General features: G+C 41.2%; 1 protein-coding gene across 7 annotated transcripts in view; it reads right to left on the bottom strand.

Moving 5' to 3' along the window:
* LOC132985245 (neurexin-3b-like) overlaps positions 1–24,940 on the bottom strand; it is a 308,979-nt gene that overhangs the window by 208,967 nt on the left and 75,072 nt on the right. For all 7 annotated transcript variants that reach the window (XM_061052531.1, XM_061052527.1, XM_061052530.1 and 4 more), the window contains 3 exons: positions 23,599–23,760; positions 6,004–6,442; positions 2,538–2,921 (listed from right to left, as the gene is read on the bottom strand). In XM_061052531.1, the coding sequence (XP_060908514.1) occupies positions 2,538–2,921; positions 6,004–6,442; positions 23,599–23,760 (985 nt within the window). The remainder of the gene's footprint in view (positions 1–2,537; positions 2,922–6,003; positions 6,443–23,598; positions 23,761–24,940) is intronic.

Genomic DNA, 24,940 nt, shown 5'->3' with positions numbered 1-24,940 from the left:
CAGTATCATTGCTTTGCTTCCTGTCTGGTGACACTCTCAGTGAAGAACTTTTCTAACCTATGCATGTTTTGTGCAGACTGACGTACACAAAAAGCTGAATTAATACAGGGTTTTTTTGTTGCCAAAATGAATGAATCCTCTTTTAAACCGTACAAACTCCTCATGTCTCCCCAAACTATTTTCCTTTGGTGGAGTCTAACATCTAGCTTAAGAATCACCTTCCTGTATCTAAAGTCGTTGAAAAGTAAAGATAAAATGCTGCTTATTATGGGTGGAAACCTTAGGGTCACTTAGACATGATACGATACATAAAAACAATACAATAGGATATGATTCTCTGCCCACGATAACGACAATATCACAATACAGCCACTCTCCAAAAACTTATATTTAAATCCATTCAAAAGGTAAAGTGCACGACTAACTCCAATGTGGTGTTAGAGTTCCCTCTTATTATGGTGATTCTCAACTTTTCATCGCTGTACCACATTTTCTTCTTCAATGGCCAGTTAACATCCGTTGATTCCGTCAGTCATGTCATAAGCGCCACCATGAGGACTCATGAAGTACTGGCACGGTGAGTCGGTAATTGCAGGGAAATCTGTTTAGAGCAACATATTTATTTGATTAAAAGATATTGATATTTGGCACTAGCAGTTAGATAATTGTATACAAGTCAGGATAATATATAGTGATATCTACATTTTGTCCCAACCCTACATATTTAAAGATTTATTTTTTATTAATTTTATTTTTTTGAGGGGGGACTTATCGACTTTATATGATAGGACAGTGTTTAGAGCAGGAAATCAGGGAGAGTGAGTTGGGAAGGGGGAAAGGAGCCACAGGTTGGACTTGAACCCGGGGCACTCGCTTGACAGACTATAGCCTCCATACAGGGGGCGCATCCTAACCGCTAGGCCATCATCTCCCCCCAACCCCTACATCTTGTACATCGTAACAACATAAAAAAAAAAATTCCTTCATAAAATACATGTTAGTCATTTGGTAATTTATTTGGGAAATTAAAGCCTTTATTTACGATACTTTAAAAACAACTGGCTATTTATACGAGCTTGAAACCTCCAAAAATCTAAACTGACCAGGAGGAATTCAGCTTCTACTTGAAACACGTCCAAAGAATCAGCTCATTTTAGATCACCTCAAGTCTAACTGTCAAGAGTAAAAATCCACTGCTGAACAGACTGAAGCTTTGTTCTGCAGGTCCACAACCTGAGGGCAGACCAGCGGCCTCTCAGGCTATCACCCATCGGCAAGAGCTGTCACAGAGTGCAGAGGTACGAGCGTTCAGACAGAGATGTGTGTGTGTGTGTGTGTGTGTGGGGGGGGGGGGGGGGGGGGGGGGGGGGGCCCAGGCTGCCTAACGAAGCTCCCAATGGAAGTTTTTCTTCATCTACAACATGACAGAACATGCACTCTACATTGATGCAATGTAAAGTGAACATTCGTTTCATTATGAATGGCTGTGCCGTTTGAAGCTCTGTGTTCATTCCACGAGTTCATCTGATCCAAGAAGGATTACTTTTATTTTTTTCTTCGCTTAACTTTTGCTGCAGATTTAAATCTTTTCACAACATAACACTGACATGTTTCTGTCCGTACAATGAATACAATAGCACAGAGCTTCCTAAATGTAACGTAGTTGTTGATCCTTATCCTCTGTTGGCTTTCTTTAATCAGTAAAAACACAGTCACACTTCTTGCTAGTTATATCGACTAACACTACAGATACTCATTATTCCGCCTACAAGTACGCTTCTTCACACACCTCATGTCTCAGAAAAGTACTTAAAGGCGTCCACTGAAACCACCCCCCCTGAAAAAAATCTCAGTAAAACGGTGAAAAATTGAAGGACAATTTGAACAATAGTGCGATAACATACACTTCCCCCAGCTTGGAGTGTCCCTATCTCCACCGTCACATAAAAACTTAATGCGTTCAAGCTCTTAAAACCGAGACAAGGAGAGCCCATTTCACCAGCAGAGAGAAGTTCAATTTCACTGCAGAACCTTCTCCAGCAAAAAAAAAAAAAGAAAGAAGGGGACTTCACTTCTCCACTTGGCGGAAAAGTGAAATCCTATTAAATCTTTCAGCAAAGCTCCCATAAATATTAGGAGGGAGGGAGTGTCTGAAGTCACACTCGTGTCCGTAGAATACACAGAGAGAACTGTCCACTCTGCTTGCAGACGCTGGACGTCACTGCTACACTTTACAACCAGAAATAGACATTTTTGAACTTTGTTAAACTATTTCATAACTCTTGTAGCCAGTTTGAATTTTGTAGCCTACACAAACACCATCTGTAGCAAGTAACACGACACTATTCCATAAGCACCCTTCCAGATCGATTTTGTAGCACGTAAAAGGAGCAGTGCAGCTGCTGTGCCCTCTTTAAAAAGTCTTTTACAAACAAATCAATACGCCTCCTGACAAACCCAATAAGATTTAAAATCATCACTTTAAGAGAGAGTCAACACTCACCACATAAAGAGGAATGATTGGAAAGAAGTCTTACCTCTCTCACAGGTGCTATCCCAGTAGCCAGATCCAGTACAGTCGCACACAAAGCGGTTCCATCCCTCCTTACATACGCCATTGTTCTTGCATGGATTACTGTCGCACTGTTTCCCCGTCACCTTACTACACGAAGACTTGATGCCCGTTGCATTCTGGGACTGCGCTAACTGCCGGATGTCCTTGCTGCGTCCGTCGATGAACAGATCCCGCACGCAGCCCACGTAGCCGTAGTTGAGCATAGCGGTCCAGAGCTCGGTGGGGAGCACCAGGCCGGCACGGTTGTCAGGCAGACCACCCAGATAAAGGTCCCCCTCCAGGTCCAAGATCTCATTTTCCCCGCTGGCTGTGAAAGGAGTCCGGCGGCTGTTTACTGAGATGATGCCTGGAGGGAAAAATATCCATTATTAAAGACAAGCTAGACGCTACACTGCAAAGATGTACTTGTCAACATGTCATGTAACCTACACCTGTCATATGCTGTAAAAAACTGACAGAGATAATATCTCTATTTTAAATAAAATGCCATGTTTTCCACTTAAAAAAAACTGCAAAATATAACCTGTCAGAAAACAGGTTATATTTCCTAAATGACACAAACTCCACATAAAATAAGACATACAGTGCCCTCATTTTGCAGTATTTTTTACTTGAAAAAAAGTTATTCTAAGGTGAAAGAAAAGTTTTTCAGTGAATACGAGACTGACAGACACTTTTTTGATGATAAAAGTGAGGACAGGGGTTACAATGATTGAAAGATTTTTTGGGGTAATTTTGCAAGCAGACATTCTAACAAATTGCAGGTGCTGCTGAACACAAGTGTGGTTTTCAGGGAGGTGGACAAAATAGAACAGCGCACCTGCCGAGATTCAGCCTGGGTATGTGGAGGTGTAAGTCTGTGTTTGGCAGCCAAAATTGCACTGATCACTGAAATTGTAACACTCTCTAGGGGAACTCTTTTTGAGTCCCAAAATTATCGAATGAGGGGGGCAGGGGAAAATGAGTCAGGGGTAAAATAGGCTTATAAAAAACAAAATAACTACTCCAATGGCAGAGGGTCTCTGCATATAATATACAGCCACAAGAAGAGCCAAGACCACAAAGTGGATAATCTTGAAAGGTTCTTTCCATTTAAGTTTTATATTATTTTTTATATATCATTTTCTTAGGTTATTTGGGGGCTTTTTATGCCTTTATTCTAGAGGTGGAGAGTGGATACAGTCAGAAACCGGGGAGAGAGAGAGGGCGGGGAACAACCCGAGAGAAAAAAAGCTACAATCCGAACCAAAAACAGGGCTGCCAGCCGTTTGGCACATGCTCCAACCAATGGGCCACAGCACCCCCTGTGATCTAATTTTATCTTCATACACACTCTTGTTTTGTGCTTTTTCTCAGACTTGTTTCCCCCAACTCAAAGCCAAAATGACCCCAAATCAATCAATAAGCAAAGAAATGATTGTCAAGTCTTTTTGGTCATTTGTAGTTTCAGATGCTGTTTGAAATTATTATTTTTTACATCAGTGGAGACAATGGGAAACGTATTAAACCTCAAACTAAAATCACATGACTTGTATTACTGTAAGTTACCTATCGATAACATATTTAGCCTTTAAAAACAAATCTCTCATCACAGGGTAAAGCTTTATCTTTTCTTCTTCTTGTAGAACATAACCTCTATCTAACGCTCCTCATAATTCTTAAATGAGGTCAAGTAGTCGAAGCAAAGAGATGAAAAGGTCACTCTTCACACAAAAAGGAATGGTACGAGTTCCCACATTGTACTTGTGATACGTTCACCTTGAAGCCTGACAGGGAGATTCTGACTGGAGTTCTTTGAGGATAAAGAATTTAATTCACTTGCAACTCTTATTAACATTTCACTCGAGCCACAAGTGTGATTATGCCTGGTGTTAACCATCCCTCAGACTAGTATCCATATATCTGTCTCATTCCTCCTTTTCCTTGTGAAAATCCTACTTTCTGCTCTGCTATCGCACTGGGGGCTGTGCCGGTGATTAATCAAAGCAGCGCGCTCTGACACACAGCTAAATTGGCTGCTCTAACCTGATATATAACACAGGCTGTAGCGCCGACTAACACAGCCTGGTCCTCAGGAGGATCCCACCTAATGCAGAGATTGTGTTGGGTTTTGGAGCTGAAGGCAACAGAAGTTTCTAACCCTTTTCTCTAACATAATCTTCTTCTAATACTTTCTGTGTACTCGGCCATGTTTTCAGGTCAGAGGACATACAGATGGAAGGAAGCAAAAGGGGAAATGGACTTTGTAGCTATCGAGAGAGAACTAAGGCTTTTTCCCCGGCAATAAATCACCACGGAAATTAATATAAAGAGGACGTTTACATCACACAGGGCTTGTGATGCAGGAGGGAAAAAAGCACTAACATGGTTACAACTTTGATCCTTGCACACTGGTGCAGTCCAATTGAGAGAAAGACAGTGCAAATAATAAAGTGCTGTAATTTGTAAGGTTTGTTTTCCTCGTTTAAATTTCCATTGACTTAAACAATTTACATCTTACAGGAAAGTTCAAGGTGCAAGCTCTTGAGAATCAAAATACACTAAATCAAATTAATATTAAATGTTATCAGATAATGTCAGAAAGGTCTGAGGATTTGTAAATTGAATGCAATTCCTCTTGAGAGGAACTTGATTTAAATCAGTACAGAATTTGATGATCGATGTTGTGCTTTGCCTCTGTGCATTGACTGTCGGCACCTGTGTGTCCAATCAGAGTTAAAGCTATTTGTTAGCGCTTAATGACTTTGATTCCTTCTTGCTTGTTTTGTTCTAACTCTCTGATGTATGTAACTTTGGATAAAAGCGTCGGCTAAATGAATTGTAGGATTTCATTGCAATTCATCTTAAAACATGAACGTGACCCTATAACCAGCACAGTGATCCAAAGAGTGATTTAACCTCTTGAGAAAATGCATGTCACGGGATAAATAGTTGTTGAGATATTCCAGTCTCAACCATCAAAAGTTTAAACTTAAATTCCTAAAATGTGCTTCAGTTACACTGCAACCATTCTGCACTCAGTATCATAAGACATATTGTACTAGAGCTTTCCTTTCTTTCTTTTGGTTTGATTACCCTGTACTCCTGGAGTATTTTATTTGCCTTGTCAGCTCTGCCCATAAATTCAAATTCTGTATAGCCTCAGGCAACATCTTTTTAATTGAGCCAGGAGCTCTGTGTCGTGATTGAAGCCTTTCTTGATTATGTGTTTGTGCTTGTGTGTGTGTAACAGACAGAAATGAAAAACATTGACATAATGGCACCCCAGTGCTTCCCCAAAACACAGAGCTGATCACAGTTTACTTTACAGCTCAATGTGCCCAGAACAGAACAGCGATGTTAAACTAAAACGACATCTCTATTCGTAGATGGAGGTTATGTCTACTTCAAAATAAGAAAACTGGGATAATGGAGTCCTCTATCCTTACCTGAGCGACCGTCTCTCTGGATGTCCACGTGGTGCCAGGCGCCGTCATTGACCTTGGCCTGGGTAGCTTTGACTTTGATGGTGCCGGAGCCCATGTCCAGCAGCAGGAACAGACCTCCATCCAGCAGCTCCACCGCAAAGAAGTCCACCTTGTTGTTCTTCTGGCCCTTGGCGTCCCGTCTGTCCTGGGGCTTACCGTGGGTGAAAAGGATCAACCCGTTCGGTTCGGAGGTGCGGAAGTCGAAGGAGATGGAGCCGACGCGTTTTGTGTTCCATTTCGGCAACGCCAGGAAGGAGTCCGGGGTCTCGAAGTTGATTGGGTCGAGGGTGGGGACGTTTTCGCACTTGAAGACCACGTCGCCCTGGAGTTTCATCTTGGGGTCCACGATGCGGGCCAGACGGGAGAGCTCCAAGCGGATATCGTTGTTTTTATACACCACCTGGGAAAGACGTACAGTATATTAAATATGTATATAAGCTTTCATACCTCGGTGGGAAACATGTTTTAGAGGGATTCTGTTTTGTTTTTGCTTTCTTTCACAACTGCAGGGTATTACTTGCGGGAGCAGAATCATTGAAAAGAGGTATTTCCAAGTAATGAATTGCACTTCATATCAAACTATAATATCAGAGCATCATACTCAAGTAATAAAACACATTAGAGATTCGAGGACAGCTGGATCAATAAAACTCATATCTTCTGAGGTGTGTGGGGCTCAATTTGTTTCTCAGTTATTTTCCATTTCAACTTCAATTTATTCGAGATGAAAAGGAGATTGTACACAAATCCATGACCGCATTTTGGTCTGATTGAACACCTGCCAACGGAGTGAAGCGTGAGAACCGATGGCTGCATTATTATGTGAGCGATCCCCTGTAATGTTCAAAACGAGCAGTCTTGAAGAACATGTCGTGAAAGCCCATGGGACCTTGGTGAGAATGTACCAAATATTATCCCACATTAAATTTGCCTCAACCCTCTAATCCATGGAAGAAGAAAGCAGACCCACGTTACAGTCAATAACAACAGAATAGCACATAAAAGGAGAGCAGAATATTGTCAATTGGAATCCACTGAGGTAGAAAATTAATGTTTTTTTTTTCTTTGCTTGAGAGGGAGGAAGGCTCTGGTATATAGGGCAGTGTGTGTACAGGAAACAGCAACACTGTTAGAGGGACCACAGCTGTCAGCAAACAGATTTTACTGCTGTGGGATTACCGATAATCCTGGAAGATTTGACAGTAAATCAACACAGGTGACCCGAGCTTGGAGGTGGACTGACGAGAGAGAGAGAGAGAAACCGTCGGGGGAGAGAGAGAGACGAACTGGTGGGAATAAGGGCAGCAGAGGAGGGGGAAACTACACAAAAAAAAGAAAATATGTCAGGAGGCAAACAGAGAAAGAAGGAGGTCGAGATGTTGAAGATTAAATGCTGCGAGGCCACTGGCTTTGAAAATATGCCTGTGTGTGTGTGTGTGTTTGTGTGTGTGAGTCTGAGTACAGTACAAACATAGTGATGTAGCTGTCAATGCGGTTAATGGCTCCACTAAATCTCCTGAACATGACACACAACAAAATACTTACCACACACTTTGTCAAGCTCTTGACTGTAATGCACCACACACAGCTAATGAAGCTTATTTCCTTTCACATACCTGCAATCAAGTCTATATTTATTTTCTGTTTCCTATGAATACTATATGTATATGTAATATAATGTTTTTGTTTTTGTGTTGGACCCCCTCGAAAACGAGATGGTTCATCTCAAGGGGCAATCCATCCAATAAACAGAATTTCTCACAAATACAGAACTACAGCATCATTTGAAATCAATCACTGCAATTATCATCCATCCTTTTTCTTCTTAGGTTCGGGGTCACAGCGGGTGGAGCTGATCCCAGCTGTCATTGGGCGAGAGGCAGGGTACACCCTGGACTGGTCGCCCAGTCAATCTCAGGGCTGACGTATAGAGACAGACAAGCAGCCACACTCACATTCAAAGCCACGGGCAATTCTAGAGTCACCAATTAGCCGGAAAAGCATGTCATGGCTCTGTGGGAGGAAGCCGGAGTACCCGGAGAGAACCCATGAATTCAAACTCTATGAAGAAAGGCACATGTTCGACTTGGATTCGAACCAGGAACCTTCTCACTGTGAGGCAACAGAGCTAACTACTACACCAAAGTGCAGCATGACTGCAACCAATGATTATTTAAAATATTTTTTTCAATGTATGAGTCCATTCTTCTGACTTTCCCATTTGTCTGACATAGCAACAAAATAGTAGCTAAGCCCCACAAAATTCAGCTTCTGATAATAATAATCGCACAAGATTTCGGACACAGATATTCTCTGAGGGAGCTATCAAGGAGACTTTTATTGTAGATTAGTCATGAAAATTAGAAAACTGGCTGTCTTGGTTTGCATCACAAAAGTACCCTCATGATGTTCTTCAGGTCACTTGTCTGACATCACACACTAACACTTGTCTGTAAAACACTATATCCTTTAGTCCTATTAGACGCCATGCTAGTGCTGCTCCAAAGTTTGAGTATATGCTAGGCATGCTAATGTGACTCAGGCCAAAACCTAGGTGTGTCTTACTCTCTGAATAGACATTAAATGATAGCCAGGGATAATTCGGAAGAAGAAATTTTATAAAAATGTTGCAACTGCCCTGTAGCTCAAAATTCTTCCAGCTTCAACCATCATAACCAATGTTTTGATGTGTTTTCATCTGACGCCAAATACCTTTTCTTCTTCCTTCTTAGACAAGTGTTGCTTCAGAGAACAAACTGAATTTTACATGAAAAGAGAACGAAAGATGAAAAACGCTTTAATGTTGCTCATTTGCAATAAAGACTTTTTTTTCATCCCAGTGATGGTCACTGAGCAATTCTGAGATTTAAACTGCTCAAGCCTGCTGAAGTTCCAAGGCAAACCATGTCTGTCTTAGAGATAAATCAAGTCAGAATTTAAAGGAAAGAATCCTTAATCTCTGTGACTCCCTCACGACACAACATCTCCATCAAAGTGGTAACAAGCTGTTCTGGTTCTATAAAAAAACCTGGTTTGTCTACTCGACACTGGAAAACCTGTCTCAAACTCTCCCAGGCACGCCGATGTTATTCTGAGACAAACTAATCTTCAATCAGCCAGCCTCCGATCTGTTTTGGGATTATGATTATGTCTGTTCTGCTGCAGGCGGATCAATAACCTAATCGAAATGATGTTATAAAAGAGGAACTGACTACTGCGCCTATGTGAACCTCATCTTTGCCTTTTGTTATGGCTGTGCTTTGCTACGCTATCCTTCGGCCTATCAGCCGCCTTATGGGGCCCATTCATAACACGCACACACACAAGGGACTGTAACGACTCCATAAAGCCCAGATCCTCCATCTCTGCTCCACGATGGTGTATTGATCGGGCCCTGGTAAGGGTGAGGGAAGGGCAGGTGGGTGGGAGCGCAAAGTCTGCATGCACACAAATACACACACACACACACACACACACACACACACACACACACACACACACACACACACACACACACACACACACACACACACACACACACACACACACACAATCTCCTCCCTAATCTACTTCAGATCAGTACTCGTGTCCTCTTGGCCCCGACCGCAGCTGCTGTCAGCTGATGATTTAGCCCCAGTGTTAATGAAGAAGCGAGGTAATTCCACTGAAGTGCAGACAAGATACACACACACACACACACACACACACACACACACACACACACACATTCTAACAAGGTGCTCATAGAGCATTGCTGGAAAAAAGTTTTACTTTCTCACACTTTCAACACAAAAGCATATAAAAAATGACCCAACGTTTTAAATAGACACTAAAAAACAAATCAAACGTTCAGTTATATACTAGCAGCAGATTAATGTTTCAACAGACAGTAGGTCGATCATCATTAAATGGATCTCTGATTTTTTGTATATTGAATTTATAGTCAACATCTGCTGTCCCATAACAGTGTTTATATTGACATGGTGTGTTTCTTTTTTGATGATGTTTCCCTGGTAAGCCGATACGAGTTGGTGTATTTTAATGTTTGTAGCCCAGTGAATTAAAGGCCTTTTATATTCTTCCAACCATCCTGAGTGCCTGGACCTGGATTATTTATACCAATGTTTTTTTAGTCTTATGTTTTCCTCCCCTTTTTAGACAGTAGGTAGACTTTAAGTCTGGATAGTTTAACATTTTAATGAAAGAAAGAAATAGATCAGTCTGTTTTAATTACTGAGGATCAACATAGTGTTAATTACCATTTTAAAATGTCTGGGATGTGAAATATTACAGGGTATTTTCTCAGTTTTGCTTGCTGCAACACAATGTAGCCATACAGATAGTTCTGATGGTATGAAGCGAGTTTTAGAAAAGTTTCCTGCTGACTTTTCTGCATCAAACTCAAATTACTAAAGCTTATGTCTGTGTTGCTTAAAGTGTGAAGTTAAAATTCGAAAACGGTTCTTTTCTAGAAATAATGCCCCTGTTTTAACTAACTGTTTTATCATGGACTTTATACCCTGGAGAAAGTAGTACACAGCAAAGTGTATGTATTACCCTGAGTCACCAGGATGTTGTTTAGGGGGAAAATAAGACCTATTTAAAAAAAGATAAGCCTTTATTGATCCCAAGAGGGGAGATTTACTTGCTGAAGCAGCAAAAGCACAGACATGAGCACCGTTACAGAGGGAGTATGAGAATAAATTCTTTCAGTGTAAGTAAATAGGTGAATAAAACCGGATAAGGATAGAAGTACAAATCAAAAAACTAATCAAGAGGGATTAAAGACAAAGCTATGTAAAGTGGTGTTTTTAATAGCAGTAATTCTGCAAGTCATGGTCAGTATCTAACAGTGTGAGACAGATTAACACATAATGTAATTATTAAATGAAAAGTGCCTGTATAACTTTTCACTTTTGAAGGTCAATGTAATATGTGACATATGTTATTAAACAATATTATGTGCAGTGAAAAGTTGATTCAAACTGCTCTACTGTATGAAGTTGCAGCACCAGATTCAGTATTGTTAATATAAGGGCCCGACAGATATGAGATTTTTTTGTGTCCGATGCAGTTAGTGATATTAATATTTGGTAGAGAAAGACTGCAATACCGATATATCGGCCGTTATCGTTCTTAGATCTATCTTCGATCTGTAGAGATAAATCTAGATACACATTTATTGTGTTAAATACTCAAATACAGTTATCAAACACTTGTGGAAAAGATGTGTAATGAAGAACAGATGGTCACCCAACTGGAAAGTAAGCCGCTTGACACTGTGATGGAGCTTGTTGTAATCCATGTAGCACACTCTGCTGGTGAAAAAAGAACTGCTAGTGTAATGCAATGAGACTCAAATGAAAGGCTATTTGACTGGTCGATAAATCTAGTAATACTGGTGCATATCTGCGATTAAAGTAGCCGATAGTCACTGGATACGCTAATATCGGCCGATAATATCTGTCGGGCTCTTTTGCCCTTTTCTTGAACCAAAATTCTCTCTTTCACTAGATTTTGCTTCTAAATATGTAGCACAGATTTTTTGGTTGAAATTACCCTTTAATGTGAAAAAATTAACATTTAAAAAAATCTACATTTACTCAGGCAACTAGCTTTATCAGTGTCTTGTTGTACACTCATTGCATACAGTACCCTGGCTGACACAGGGAGGTGTTGTAGTCAGGCTGTCACATGAACTATTATTTTACCTGTCTTGCAAAATGTGTTGCGATGTGCTTAATGCAGGTGTGACAGCCTTGATAAAAAACTATATATAGACATGTATTCAGATATTTCTCTGTATATGTCTCTCATGTTGTCACTGACTGTTCACAGTTGAACCTGGCACCATATGCACAGCAGGTAGAAAGATATAGGATTAATTCCTTGCCTAGGTTTGCTCTCAAACAAATGATTCCTGTCAATAATATAACATCACAGATCAGTCATTTGTGTTCACTTATTTGCTACTGTCTCTTTTATAAGGAAAGCCAACAAACTGCATCTCTCTGGAATCAAATAGATGAGCCAGAGCTGTGGTTTCCATAACTTGAAATTAATGTTAATCTAATGTAAGTTCTGGCAGAAATACTGAGGACTCCACAGACTTTATTTAAGGAGCTGTTTTAGCCGCTGTAGTGTAAAACATTGGCTGTGATGCTTTTTGGTGCAAAAAGTGGCTACATTTGGATGTAAACCAAACAGGTTAAGTTCAGTGGCTCGAATTAGCTTAAAGGGAAATACTTCACCTGTTGAAACATGAATCTGTATTGACATTGGGTCATATATGTAGTAGAAATGTGAAATAAATGTTGAAGTTGGTGCCTTCTTGGCCGAGAAAAGGCAGAAAGTGTCTTTTTGACTCATGTGGATGAAAGACACCAAATCCCAGAATGCACAGCACCGCAGGCCACTCCCACTAAGGTCCTCTATTTCAGAATCAGAATCAGAAATACTTTATTAATCCCAGAGGGAAATTCGATCGTTACAGTTTCTTCAAAATATACAGTATAGCAGTAGAAATATAGTAATACAAATATTTACAGACATATTTACTTCAACACATAAGGCCATTTCCTCAACTGATTCAGAGATTTCTTCCAGAATTGATCTTGGAAATTCCTGGCAGAAAACAGACTCTATGTCTGTGTCCATAGGCAAACAGTGAGAGCACAGACACTACCAGTCCGCCCCAACTCGGCTGCTGAGCTGGCAGCGGCCAGCGGCGGCAATATAGCAACATAGACGGTTGCTGCCGACAGACCGGTCATGGATGCCCGCATGGATGCACGACCATTCAAAAATACTACCAGTTTACTACTGATACAATGCTTAATGCAAATGGATGAAGTATCCCTTTAAGTGTCCTTCAGGAGAAATCGAACTTCATACACCTGTCACTTTAAACCATGCCTTTAATAATTATATTTAATCAGATCTTCATGCTTTAATATAATGAGATAAACAAGGATTGGTTGAACATCAGTTTCGGCCAGTATCGGCCCTGTCTGCAGATATTGGCTCATCAGCGAACAATGTAGCCAGTAGCCGATGCCCTCCGGGTCACTGGTTTTCAAAGATCACTGGCCCGACCATTGTAACCACTGGCCCAGGAACGTTACTTTTGATTGGAAGAATAACAGTCACCAATTTAGGCTACCATTATGATGCAAAAGTAAATTACAACTTTTATTGAATTAGTTGAGCTCTAGTTATAAAAATATTGTGTATTTCTCTTATATTGATGTGCTCATGTTTATTCACCATGCTGGTAACTGTAAGAGTCTACTTAATCTGATATTAATATGAGGCTGTGATAGATCTGGAATCTCTCCTTCTTTCTTCTGTGAGAAACTCTTCAACCTTAGATCTTTACTTTAGGAGCTCTCTTTAAGGGCTAAGATGCTTTGTGAATAACTTTTACTTTACTTTACTTTACTTTTTACTCTTTAACTTTAAGGGGAAATTTAGCAGCAGCGTGTTCCAGCTCCTCCAGCTGTCTGTCACTGTGGCTGAAACTTTTCTCCGTTCTGTTTTCGTCATGCCCTGCCCTCTCGACTTTTTCCCTTTGAATGCTGATTTTAGCTCGGCTTTTGTCGGGATCTGATGGTTTTAAAACAGAGAAAACCTGTGCTAAAATCTGTGTTCGAGTGTACAATTCGAGAGTAGCGAGCGGAGGGACAGCAGTGAAGCCGTCGGCTGCCTTTCAACTGTGACACGCGCGCACGAGTGCTTATGATACGTTGATGCTGTAGCAGTTATTAGCGCATCATTTAAAAAAAAAAAAAAAAATGACTGACAAAACACCGGTATGACAGGATAGCACTGTGAAATTGAGAACGTCTTACTGTCCAAGTGGGCCAGCTGAACGTGCAATCAGCTGATTCATTCGGGCCAGCGGGCCAGTTATAATGTCGAGCCCTGCATCTGATGTGTATCATTTATGTCAATTTAATTTTGGAAAGCTAGTATATCAAACTGATGATTCAAAGAGCATTTATCCCCGAATGGTTTATTTTTGGGCTGCTTGGAGGACTACAGCATCTGAACATATTGGCGCCCCAGGGAACAGGATTTTTATCGGGCAAAAGAAGTCACCTGTTGGTCACACTGGTTTGTTTTTTTATGGTCAATGTGAAAGAAAATGTCAGCAGTGAGGGAGTCTTACACTGGCTTTGAGAAAGATCAGCAACAGGCAGTTTGTATGACATGTTTCAGGGACATTTCACAGGAGGGACAACTGACGGGAATTTAAATACATCCAATCACAAGACTCATTTGAAAAACAGACGACGCCTAAATTGTTATATTAAACACCTATCAGTATCAGCCCAATGGGTGCATCTCTGAATCTGATCGAAATGGGCAAGTTCTGTGAAAAACCACACGCACTTTGCCATTTTTCCTGTGAAGCTGGGCTTTTTATTATAAGGGGTCTCTGGGAATTTACTCGATTTTAGAGTCAGCCTCAAGCTGATATTCATCAATTCAGTGCACGTCTGCATTGGCTTCAGTTTCCAAACACAGCGTTGTTTCTTACCAAATCTTTGACTCTTCACTAACGAAAATAGTAGCAGGTTTTTCTGCTGCACCAATAAATGCTTTTAGACTTCATAGCATCACCACCGCTGCATTTATAATACTGTTTGCACACTCCTAAACTTTGCTACACTTCAGTGTCTTTCATGGTCGAGCTTTAGAAACATTTCAGTGCCATATGGAGGTGGTGGTTTTCATTTTTGTACATTGTCTTTTCTTCATGATTAATCTTAAGGTACTTCAGGCCTGTCTGACATTTCCATTTGACAGAAAAACATCAAATAAAAGCAAGCCAGTATTGTTTAAGGATCTTGCCTTTAAAGAATGATGTGATTATAATTAGAAGCAGTCTTGTGATTAAGAGATAAGAAGCGCTAACGCTTGGCGTTAGTTTCCTGTAGAAAGCTGGAGTGAGAAGGCCTCATGGCGTCGAAAGCCTTATTCTGCACAGTGTGACTAATATGAAGAGACATGAACTTGTTTTCCGTAATTACATCAAATTGCATCTGAGTAAAGCAGAGGTTAACTCAATGGATTCAATAAAGGCACCACACAGGGTGAAGTAGAAAATTTATGAGTAATCACAGTTTTTAACAGAAACCTTTGTAACTTGAGTCTGACTCACAAAACTGTTCTCATTTTGAAAAAGAAATCAGTCCATTTATTTGAATCACTTATCATTGGTGTAATTGTACTTCTCTGCCCACTAACTATAGAATATGAATATAGAATATATCTTGTGAAATGTATGTTTGTTTTGTTTTATAAAACAATGCTAGGTTTGAGTTCCCTTGAGAGGAGGATATTCAATAGGTGCATAGGGTTGAACCTAGAGCATAATCCTGTAAACAAACCCTGTGTATGAACCGCGGGGGGGGGGGGGCTGTGTGTCAAATGTGAAGACCTTCCATTAAGTCCATCACTGTTTGGCAGTAAGGGGTAATATAAATAAAGAAGATAGAAAATGAAAGGGACAGAGTGACATTTGCATTTGAATTTGGGGGGGGGGGGGGGGGAGGGAACGAGAGCTGCCTGAACATACAGTGGTGACTAACACTAAACTAATGAGGACACATTCCTTTTAAATGCCAAATATTGGTCTTTGCCCTCTCTCGTCTTCTCCTCACTTGTTTATCGTTCTCTTGATCTCTGTCCAGGTCACGATTTTTCTGTTTCTTCCCTCCCCCGCCAACATTCATCACACCTGCACCTGTCATCTCCCGTATCCTTTCTCTCCCCACTATTTTTAATTCTCACACTTTCTATCCTCTCATGCTTGTTTCTCTGCTTGTTACTCATCAACTTTTTTTTTGCCCTTCCTCCACCTCCTGCACGAATCTCCTCCTCTCTCAGCAGCCATGACAGCGCATGCCCTGGCCGCCCCCACAGTCTGACACAAGTTGCCACTACACGACTCCAGCGCTGCCACGGGTGCCCTGCGACATCAGAAGGAGGGGCCGGATGGCGTGAGAAGGCACTGACTGCATGGCACTGCAAACATCAGGCTGACCGGAGAGAGAGAGAGAGAGAGAGAGAGAGAGAGAGAGAGAGAGAGAGAGAGAGAGAGAGAGAGAGAGAGAGAGAGAGGGAGAGCCATGGCGGCTGCCCACCGGCCCCCTTGGTCACATGACACACAGCCCACATGGCAAAACACGAGCGTGGGCGGGACATATATGTGAGTGTGTTATGTGTGTATGGATGACATCGCATGTAGCCTGTGGGGGCAGATGAGTGCAGTGGAGACTAAAGAGAGAGGGGTTGTGATGGCTGCACGCACTCTCCCTTTAACTGTCAGACAGAAAGAAAAGGGAGGAATCCACTCTCTGCAGAAACACATGCCTCCCTCAGCTTATTCATAAGTGATGCACTTTTTTTTTTTATCTAATAGTGAGCAGAGACCAATGTGCACCCACGGTCTTGCTTAAGTAGCATCTGAAGCGCTTGAGCCAGACATTTATACGCACACAGGCAGACAAGAAATACTGACGCATACTGATCTGTGGATCGGGCCAAACTCAACTGAATCACTCTCTCATCATCCTGGGATATTGAATCCAAAGGAGGAGGTGGAGGGGGCAGGATGGAATAAATATGGTAGAGAGGCAGAGAGACAAAAGGATGATGCATAGGGAGTAGATGTAGGTGAACGCATGCCGCACATACACACAATAGAGCGCAAAGAAAGCCTTCAAGTTGGGCTTCAAATAGCCACAAAAGAGATTTTGTGAATGAAGGGAAGATAAAATAGCCAGTCGTGAGCAGTTTGCACAATCCTGGGTAGCAGCTGGCATCATGCCTGCTAAATGGAGCAACGTGTGATGAACAGTTGAGGATCACACAATGCTACAACCACCCAACCACATGGTGAATCACCTCCATGATGCTGTCCACCCAATGTTCCCTCCCAAGGGCCAACTCATGCTGAGTCACGCTTGGTCCTATAATATTGGAATCAAATGAAGATACTATTGCCTCTTCATCACGACCCATGAAGAAATATGCACACACTTAACATTAATGCATCTCTCTCCTTGAAGTTGCACTGATCAGAATTTTGATGTAAGAAATGTGTTAAATGTCTACATGAATACTGAAAGGGTCTGTTATTAGGGTTAAAGCACAGGGAACTATAACCTCACTCTGTGGATTCTAGAGCACTTAGGAGCTTTTTAAGCAGATTTTTGCTAACTTCCGTCTAACTTGCAGTGTTAGGGTTGTGCATGAACATTCACATCGATCTTGTTCACAGCTCATTTGGCAGCTCTATTCCGGTGAAAAGCCTTTTTTGATCACACACATGAAGGTAGCATCTAGATGACAAACACTGTTAAACCAAGGCACAATCCCAGGGTCTGAGAAATGCAACCAATGCAGAAGTGCCAAAGACTGCAGTTCCTAAACTGGCCACTTGAGGCTGTTTCTAAAAGCAAAGTCAATCCAAATTGGGGCCCGTATTACAATGTTAATTTAGAGCAGAATCTAAAAGAGAGCAAGGTTCAAAAGGAGTTTAGTGTGTAGTTTAATTGTCTATTCAAGACAACTTATGTGTTTGAATTATTATTTAACGCTTAAAAGAAGAATGTGGAGCAATTTACACATAAATAAATAGAGCAGAAATCAAGTACTGTAAAATCCGGTGTATAAGACGCACTTTTAATACCTATTTTTTACTCTTAAAAGTTGGCTGCGTCTTATACACCGGTGCGACTAATACACCAGTATAAAATACTGAAACACACGCCGTCAGTACAGCGGGTGCAGCAGCCCCTATCACTGCAACCTGACGTGATTAAAAACCCATCCCCATTCATTGTGTATTGAAAGCTGAGTGCACGCTGTGCTGTGCTGGGAAAGACGGCGACACAGACCAGGCTGGCTGCGCGACTTTTTTCACATCTTTTCTTCCTCACGAGGTCATAATCATGCATTTACAGAAAACAGTGGTGTATTGTTCTGTAAATAAACCTTGTGGAGCACTCTTTTGATTGAAAGACTCCTATATTAAGGTTAAAGAGTGACTAGCGGAGTCAGGCAGCGACCAGTTTTAAAAGTATAGATTTTGTGATTTAATTCACAACTTTCCTGGAGATCTGATTCTTAATATTGTATGTTTGGAACATGAGATGGGACATATTATGAAAAATCCACTTTGACAGTGTTTTTGGACAAACTGTATATCTGGGCAACCTGAGTGTCTACTGACCCACACAATTTGAAATAAACCCATCCAGTCCTTGTTTGTGGTCTGCATAAGTCTTACAACACAGAGAAAAGTGCTCTGTTTCAAATTTGCTCAACTTGTGATGTCATAAGTTGGATTCTAATAAAAAAATCCCCTCCCCTCCCCTGGTATCTCCACCCATGGACTCCACCCCCAGCCTAGAGCAAAACTTTTGTGCAGGTCAGCCATTGTTATTCTCGCTACAGAGAAGTAATGTCTACAAGGAAAACTCAGGGGGGGGGGGGGGGGGGCTCACTGCATTTAAAGAGACACACACACCAAAAACGGAGCGCTCTGAGAGAGCTGGTTTATACAGGGTCACAAACCTCCTCTGGTGCTTTATTCGTGTTATATTTTGACCAAAGCACAGCACAGATGTTTCATTTAGACCACAGGGGGACTGTTTAGTAGGGGTATAATATGTCCTCTTTAAGTAAACATATTTTGAGTTATTATGCAACCAAGATCTACTCCAATATGACCCCACTGGAAATATCATATCTGCCTAAACTGGAGGATGTATGAGGAAGCACATTTGAGGATTGGTTCAACACTTTTGTGTGAATACACTGCATCATTATGTGCATCAATGTATAGAACAGCTGGTGCATTATCTGTAAAAACTAAAAAAATCTCTGTTCTCAGTATGTATTAGACAAGCAGCAGGGAATTCAAATACAGAGAATTAGACCAAACAAGCACAGTACTTTGACTATTAACATATTCATAATCAATTATTAAACCAAAATTGAGTCAACTACAAGCTTTAAAAAAGTCTGCAGCAACAGAAATGTCTCACCTAAACATGGTGGATCTAGGATTTTTCCCTGCTGATGATGCTTTAGTTACGCATGCTAAAACCAGAATTTCTCTTATGCTGCAAAGGTGTAGAGTAGAGAGTATATAAGACTGTATACGGCTTGCAAGCTGCTTGCTTTGCAGACCTGAGTACTCATTTATCTTTCATGCTTTGTGCTGGACTGACTACCACTGCTGTCAACAACTGCAAAACAACAATGTTGCAACAGCACAAACATAAAATACCCAAAAGCTTGAAAACCCTGAAAAAAGTCTATTTTCTCACAAGGTGGAAGATGTTCTTTTTCTGTTCACCAAATGTATCATTAATATATTGATTCATCTATAATTCTTTGATCTTACCGACAAGTAGAATATGTTTCTATCATTGTTTTGACAGGCTTCTATCTCTCTTTCTGTTGTTATTTTGTCTCTTTGTAGGCTGAATTGTACACTGGGAACCACAGACTCAGAGTTAATAATCAACAGAGCCAGTCTGAGTCTGATGTTACTTGCTCATAAAACTACAGATAAGAAGTAGAGGCGGCAGTTTTAGGAACAAATGCAATGTATTTGTGTTTGTGAGAGAGACGGAGGAAAGATGAAGTGTCTCAGCAGTTTGAGGATGGACCGGGGGGAAGCATTATCCGGTGTGATAACGGCAGCAAAAACAGCAGTGTGAGCATCTCAGCGGCAACATGAAACATCACACACAAGGTGACTTTCTCTTAGCTAGTAGCCAAACATGTGTGCAGCCTAAAAAAAAACACAGATGAAGGGAGTGTATAGCAGTCTGATGGAGGCTTACTTGGCTAAACGAAAGGCATGCTGGGAGGTGCTCGACAGAGTTTGGCAGCACATCACTGGGCTTACTGGCTCTTGTCAAAATTGAGAAGGTGGTGATGGAAGGGACAAACAAGCGGGATGAGAGGGTGGTGAAGGGATAGATTGAAACATGGCTGGGTAGAATTGTCACTATAGTAAACTTAAAAGATTATGAAGGGAGTCAAATTGGCATGTAAATACACATGTTCTCCTGTAACCTTCTGAATGTTATTTATGCTAAGCCAACTAATTACAGAAAGCACTTTCTGCATGCACGGGTAAGTGAATCCAACGCATTTTATTATGCTCCTTTTTACTCAGTTAAGTAGGATGATGTCAACTTGTGGCATCAAGTAAACAAGGCCTTTACATAAACTCTGACTCTTACATCTTTAAATAACAATGTGAGCCCAACAAGCACCTTTAAAGGATGCATTTTGATCGAGCAGATTTCTAACCCATCACTCAAACTAAAGGAGCTTTAGGAGAGCTATCAATTCATGAATGTTGTTTTGGCTTTTGCTATCTGAACTTGTGTTGTGAATAAATACATTCATCCTGAAGTTTACCTTTTTAAGGGTTTCTCATTTTGTGTGTACGATTGTGTTGCGATGTATCAACTATTACAGAATTGATCTTGATAGTATTTTCATCGTTGACTACATATCGCAGTGTTTCCCCTAGGTTTACAGCGTTGGGTGGGGTGGGGACAAGCCGACATGCCGACAAGCCGACATGCCGACATGCCGACATGCCGACACGACGACACGACGACACAAACACTTGAAGGAATCTTGGTGTTCATGTGTTACTTTTAATGACGGCTGTCCTTTTCTATCGGAAAGGTATCCTTAAATGACTTCTTTCCCTGATTTCCGACTCTATCCACTAGCCTATCCCTAGGCACAAAAAGCCCAAAAATAAATCTTTTTAATTTTTTAATTTTTTTTTTACTTCACCTTCAGGGGGGGCGGGCCGCCCCCCCAATATATTGGTAGGGGAAACACTGTATCACGTATCCTACCTTGTATTGTATCTTGAGTCACCCTTCGATTCACACCCTGAGAACATTTTTTCATACTTCTGTCCCCTAGTGTCACAGTAAATTACAGAACACGTGTTCTACATCAAAGTTCACGAGCAAAATCTTATTTCTCATTAGCTTAAGTCAAAAAGAGTGTACATTGTTTGCAGTCTAATCTAAAGCAGTTGACAGTACACTCCAGTTAACTTTTGCTGATTGAAGATGTTTAAAGCAAGAATCGATTAATGAGATAAAAGTCGTTTCCATGGTTGATATCTGATCCATGCCTGAAATGTCACAGGATCAAAGCTTGGAGGATCAGGTCAATATAACAGTATTCAATTTCACTTTTTAATATGATCCGTCTATAGTTAAACGCTGCTTTGCAGAGCATCCTTTGTAGACAGGGGCGTGTCCAGAAGGATGGCCAGGTATGGCTTGGGCCCCCTGGAAACACATCAATGTCGCATTTTCTTTTGTTTTTACTTTAAATTGTGAATTTAAAACTTTTCACATTCTTTTCATGAAATAGGTGCATGCCAGGGAAATGCCATCCGTCTTACTTGCAATGTGTCGGGTCCAAACATCGCAAGTTTGACTATGCAGCAGTTTTCATGCACCTTTTGTACTTTGAAAGTACTTTAAATTGTGACTTTGAATATAAATCTTCTTTTTGTGTCATTAAAAATTTAGCTAATGTGACCATTATCTTGTGTTTTAAAGTAGATATTATTGGTGAGGTTATAAAGCACAAGTCAGTGCCCCAGTTGGGCCCCCCCTGTCAAAAAAGTCTGGACACGCCCCTGGTGGTAGCCCAGAATTATTTATCAGCTGTGTTTCTTAGATACAGTTCAGACTCACTTATTTAAGGTAACAATGTCTGCAGCTTACTGATATTTATATTCACGGCCTGCCATGCTATTGCTCAGATTTTTATATCCTGAACATAAAGGAGATATGTTTCTGATTGTAAAATCATGATGGCCAATTATTGTACCAACTTAGTGACAGCAATTTAAATTGTCCTAGACAAGTTAATTTCCTAGAAACTGATTTCTTTTAACGCTGTAACTGTGCTTAAAACAAACTTCTGAGAGCAGAAAGGTATAAAAGACAAATGGCTAGGATAAAATGACTGATATAGAGAGTATCAAAGCAACGCCAAACACCACAGTCTCAATTTAACATCCGTTGAAGATGTAAAGCTATTTCTAGGACTGCTGCTAAACTGCAGAAATCGATGAGGAGTTTTTCTTTACAGTTCCAATGAGCCACCAGTCCCCCCTTAACTGTTATTACCTGCTGCAGAATAAGTAATGGTGAGCAAAATGTAAATAACGAGGCACTTAATAAATTTCTCAGCCAGTCTCACGAGCTCAAAGAGCCAGAAAATACATTACAAGTGTCCCAAAACAACAACGCTTTTTTCGTGTTTCATCGTAGGCAAATATTTCTTTCGGATTGCTGCCCATTGGGAGGCGTTTTAGCAGCACACTCAAGCTGAGGCTGCAAATTACATGTGACAGAAGCAATTTTGGGGATATTTCCTCACACACAAACTGCAGTAAGTGTTATGAATTACATTAAGCCAAGGAATATTGAAAGTCTGATACTTCCTCTGCCAACTCAGCAGCTTTTAATTGATAATGCAATTTCATTTTCTACTGCTTCCCCTTCCTTTCAGGGAAAGTGTGCTGGTTGTTATTTTCGTCCAGCTGCACTGTTTTAAAAACTTTGATTCAGAGCTCGACATAAGATCTGGCCCGGATGCATGACTGACAGAGTCCAGTCCAGCTGATTAAACGTTCCACTGGCTGGATTGGGCCACTTCAAATACAGACTTGAAAAAAAAAAAAAAACCTGTCACACATTCTCTTTATCACAGTGCTTTGCTGTGATACTGGGGTTTTGTTTACACTAATATCCGCTGCTCACATGTGTCACAGTTGAAAGGCAGTCGACAGCTTCACTGCTGTGACTCTTGCCAGCGTCCTCACTGCACTCGGATTGACAATGATTGCAGCGCAGGTCGTCTCTCATAAAAACTAGTCTGGTGATATGCTTTTTGAAACCTCTGATTCCAAACCCAAAGTGGGGTTAAAATCAACAATTAAAGAAAAAAAATCACTGGACGAGTCGAGAGTGACAGAGATTATTAAAGCAGATGTGAGAAAAGTTCCAGCCACAGGGGCAGACTGCTGTTGGCTAGAACTTTTCTGCAGATGAAAATGTATCCTGCTGACAAATGCGGACAAGTAAGCCATAGAGAAGATCAGGGGCCATAGTCACAAAGAGTTGTTATTAGTCACAACATTCTCAGAAAATTCTTAGCATCATGAAATTTTCTTAGAGTTCCTCCTATGATTAAAGACTAGATCCTGGTAGAGAGCTCCTAAGGTGAAAATCTGTAAAGAGCAGTGAAGAGGACTTTTAAGAGGCTGAAGAGGAAAGACGGAGAGAAAGATGATCACAAAAACAATCACAGCTCTATCACAGCCCATATTCCCCCGCAGGACCAGTGGCAAATTTGACTTGATGTCGACCCCTGTTTAATGCAAAAGCAGAAAGGAAATTGGGAATGACAACCCCACATTATAAAATAATCATGCTCCTGTGTTCTTTCTGTATTCATTTGAGTTTGTCCTACCTCTCTGAGGCAGCCCATGAAATTGTTGCTAACTGGAGAGCCGGGCAGGTCCGCGGTGCTGGGGCTCCCACCCACATAGAAGAAATCATCAGAGCCCAGCATGGTGTAGTCTTCCTGGGTGTAGCCAGTGGTGGTGAGGATCCCATCAACGGAGATGGTGACCTGTTGAGGGGCAACACATAGCCAAAGCCAAGCCATTACACTCTAGGATTCGATTGCGTGCTGTGTCTAAAACACACCTCCTTCCTTGGTCTGCATTTGAAATGAGCTTTTTTAAAACTTTTCTTCAGGTTCCGCTCTGAAGTTGCTCATCAGAATCATTTGGTACCTTGTAGCGATTGTTTGGACCAGACAGCGTTTTTGTTGGATTTCGTTAATGGATTTTTTTTTGCCGTAGGATTCACAGGACAGGTAAAGAAAATATGGTAGAGGCATATTTTCTTTATCTTTGATGGGGGTAAAGAATGGATATTAGGTTTGGTTTGGAAAATTCAGGTTGGGGGAGGGTTAGTACAATGTTCAAACCAAGGACAAATTGCCTGCACTTGTCTTAGGTTTCGGGATTTTTCTGGTAACTGCAGACACACACGTATACAGTACACATGTACAGTATGTGAGCACACACTCACACATAGACGGGCTTACGCACGCCTACACTCTGACATACATTCACTCTCACACCAACAGTCCCACATTCGCCCCTCTCTTGCATCTATTTACATTTATATATCCACGCACATGCAAAACAAAGGGAGGCTCTACACACCACATCAATGTGCAAACAAAGGTCATCACTGTTCGAAGGCAAAATAAACACACTTAATTGGACGTGTAAGGGAGTAAGTGGATCAATGGTGCCATACGAAGCTGGAGCAGGCCACACAGGGTGCAGAGGCTCATGCACAATCAAGACCAGAGCCCATATTCATACACACTCTCAGAATAGCTGATGTTGATCTCTGATCAGGTTTAGCTCAGGTGTCATGGTTTTAATTTCAATGTCACTGGACCACACCGTTAATCCAAGATCAGTATGCTTTATTCTTAGAAATGTTATGTTTATGGGCCCAGGGGTAAGGGTAGCCAGAACACACAAACAACACGATCACAAGCATGCTACAAAAACACACACAGGGAGGGCAGAGTGAGTGAAAAGGTGACAGGTGGGATGTGGGTGAGTGAATTAGAGTGTTAGTGGTTATTTTGGGTGACAAGGTGGAGATTCGATGAGTTGGGGAGGTGAGAGGTCGATGAGGTGTGGGCATGCCATGCGCCATAGTGAGTTGGAAACAACTGTCAGAGCTCCCGCAATGAAGGTTAAGGGTTGCCACTTATTTGGTAG

Source organism: Labrus mixtus, chromosome 12 (assembly GCF_963584025.1).
Source record: "Labrus mixtus chromosome 12, fLabMix1.1, whole genome shotgun sequence".
NCBI lineage: Eukaryota > Metazoa > Chordata > Actinopteri > Labriformes > Labridae > Labrus > Labrus mixtus.
This window is presented reverse-complemented; position numbering and strand designations above follow the sequence as displayed.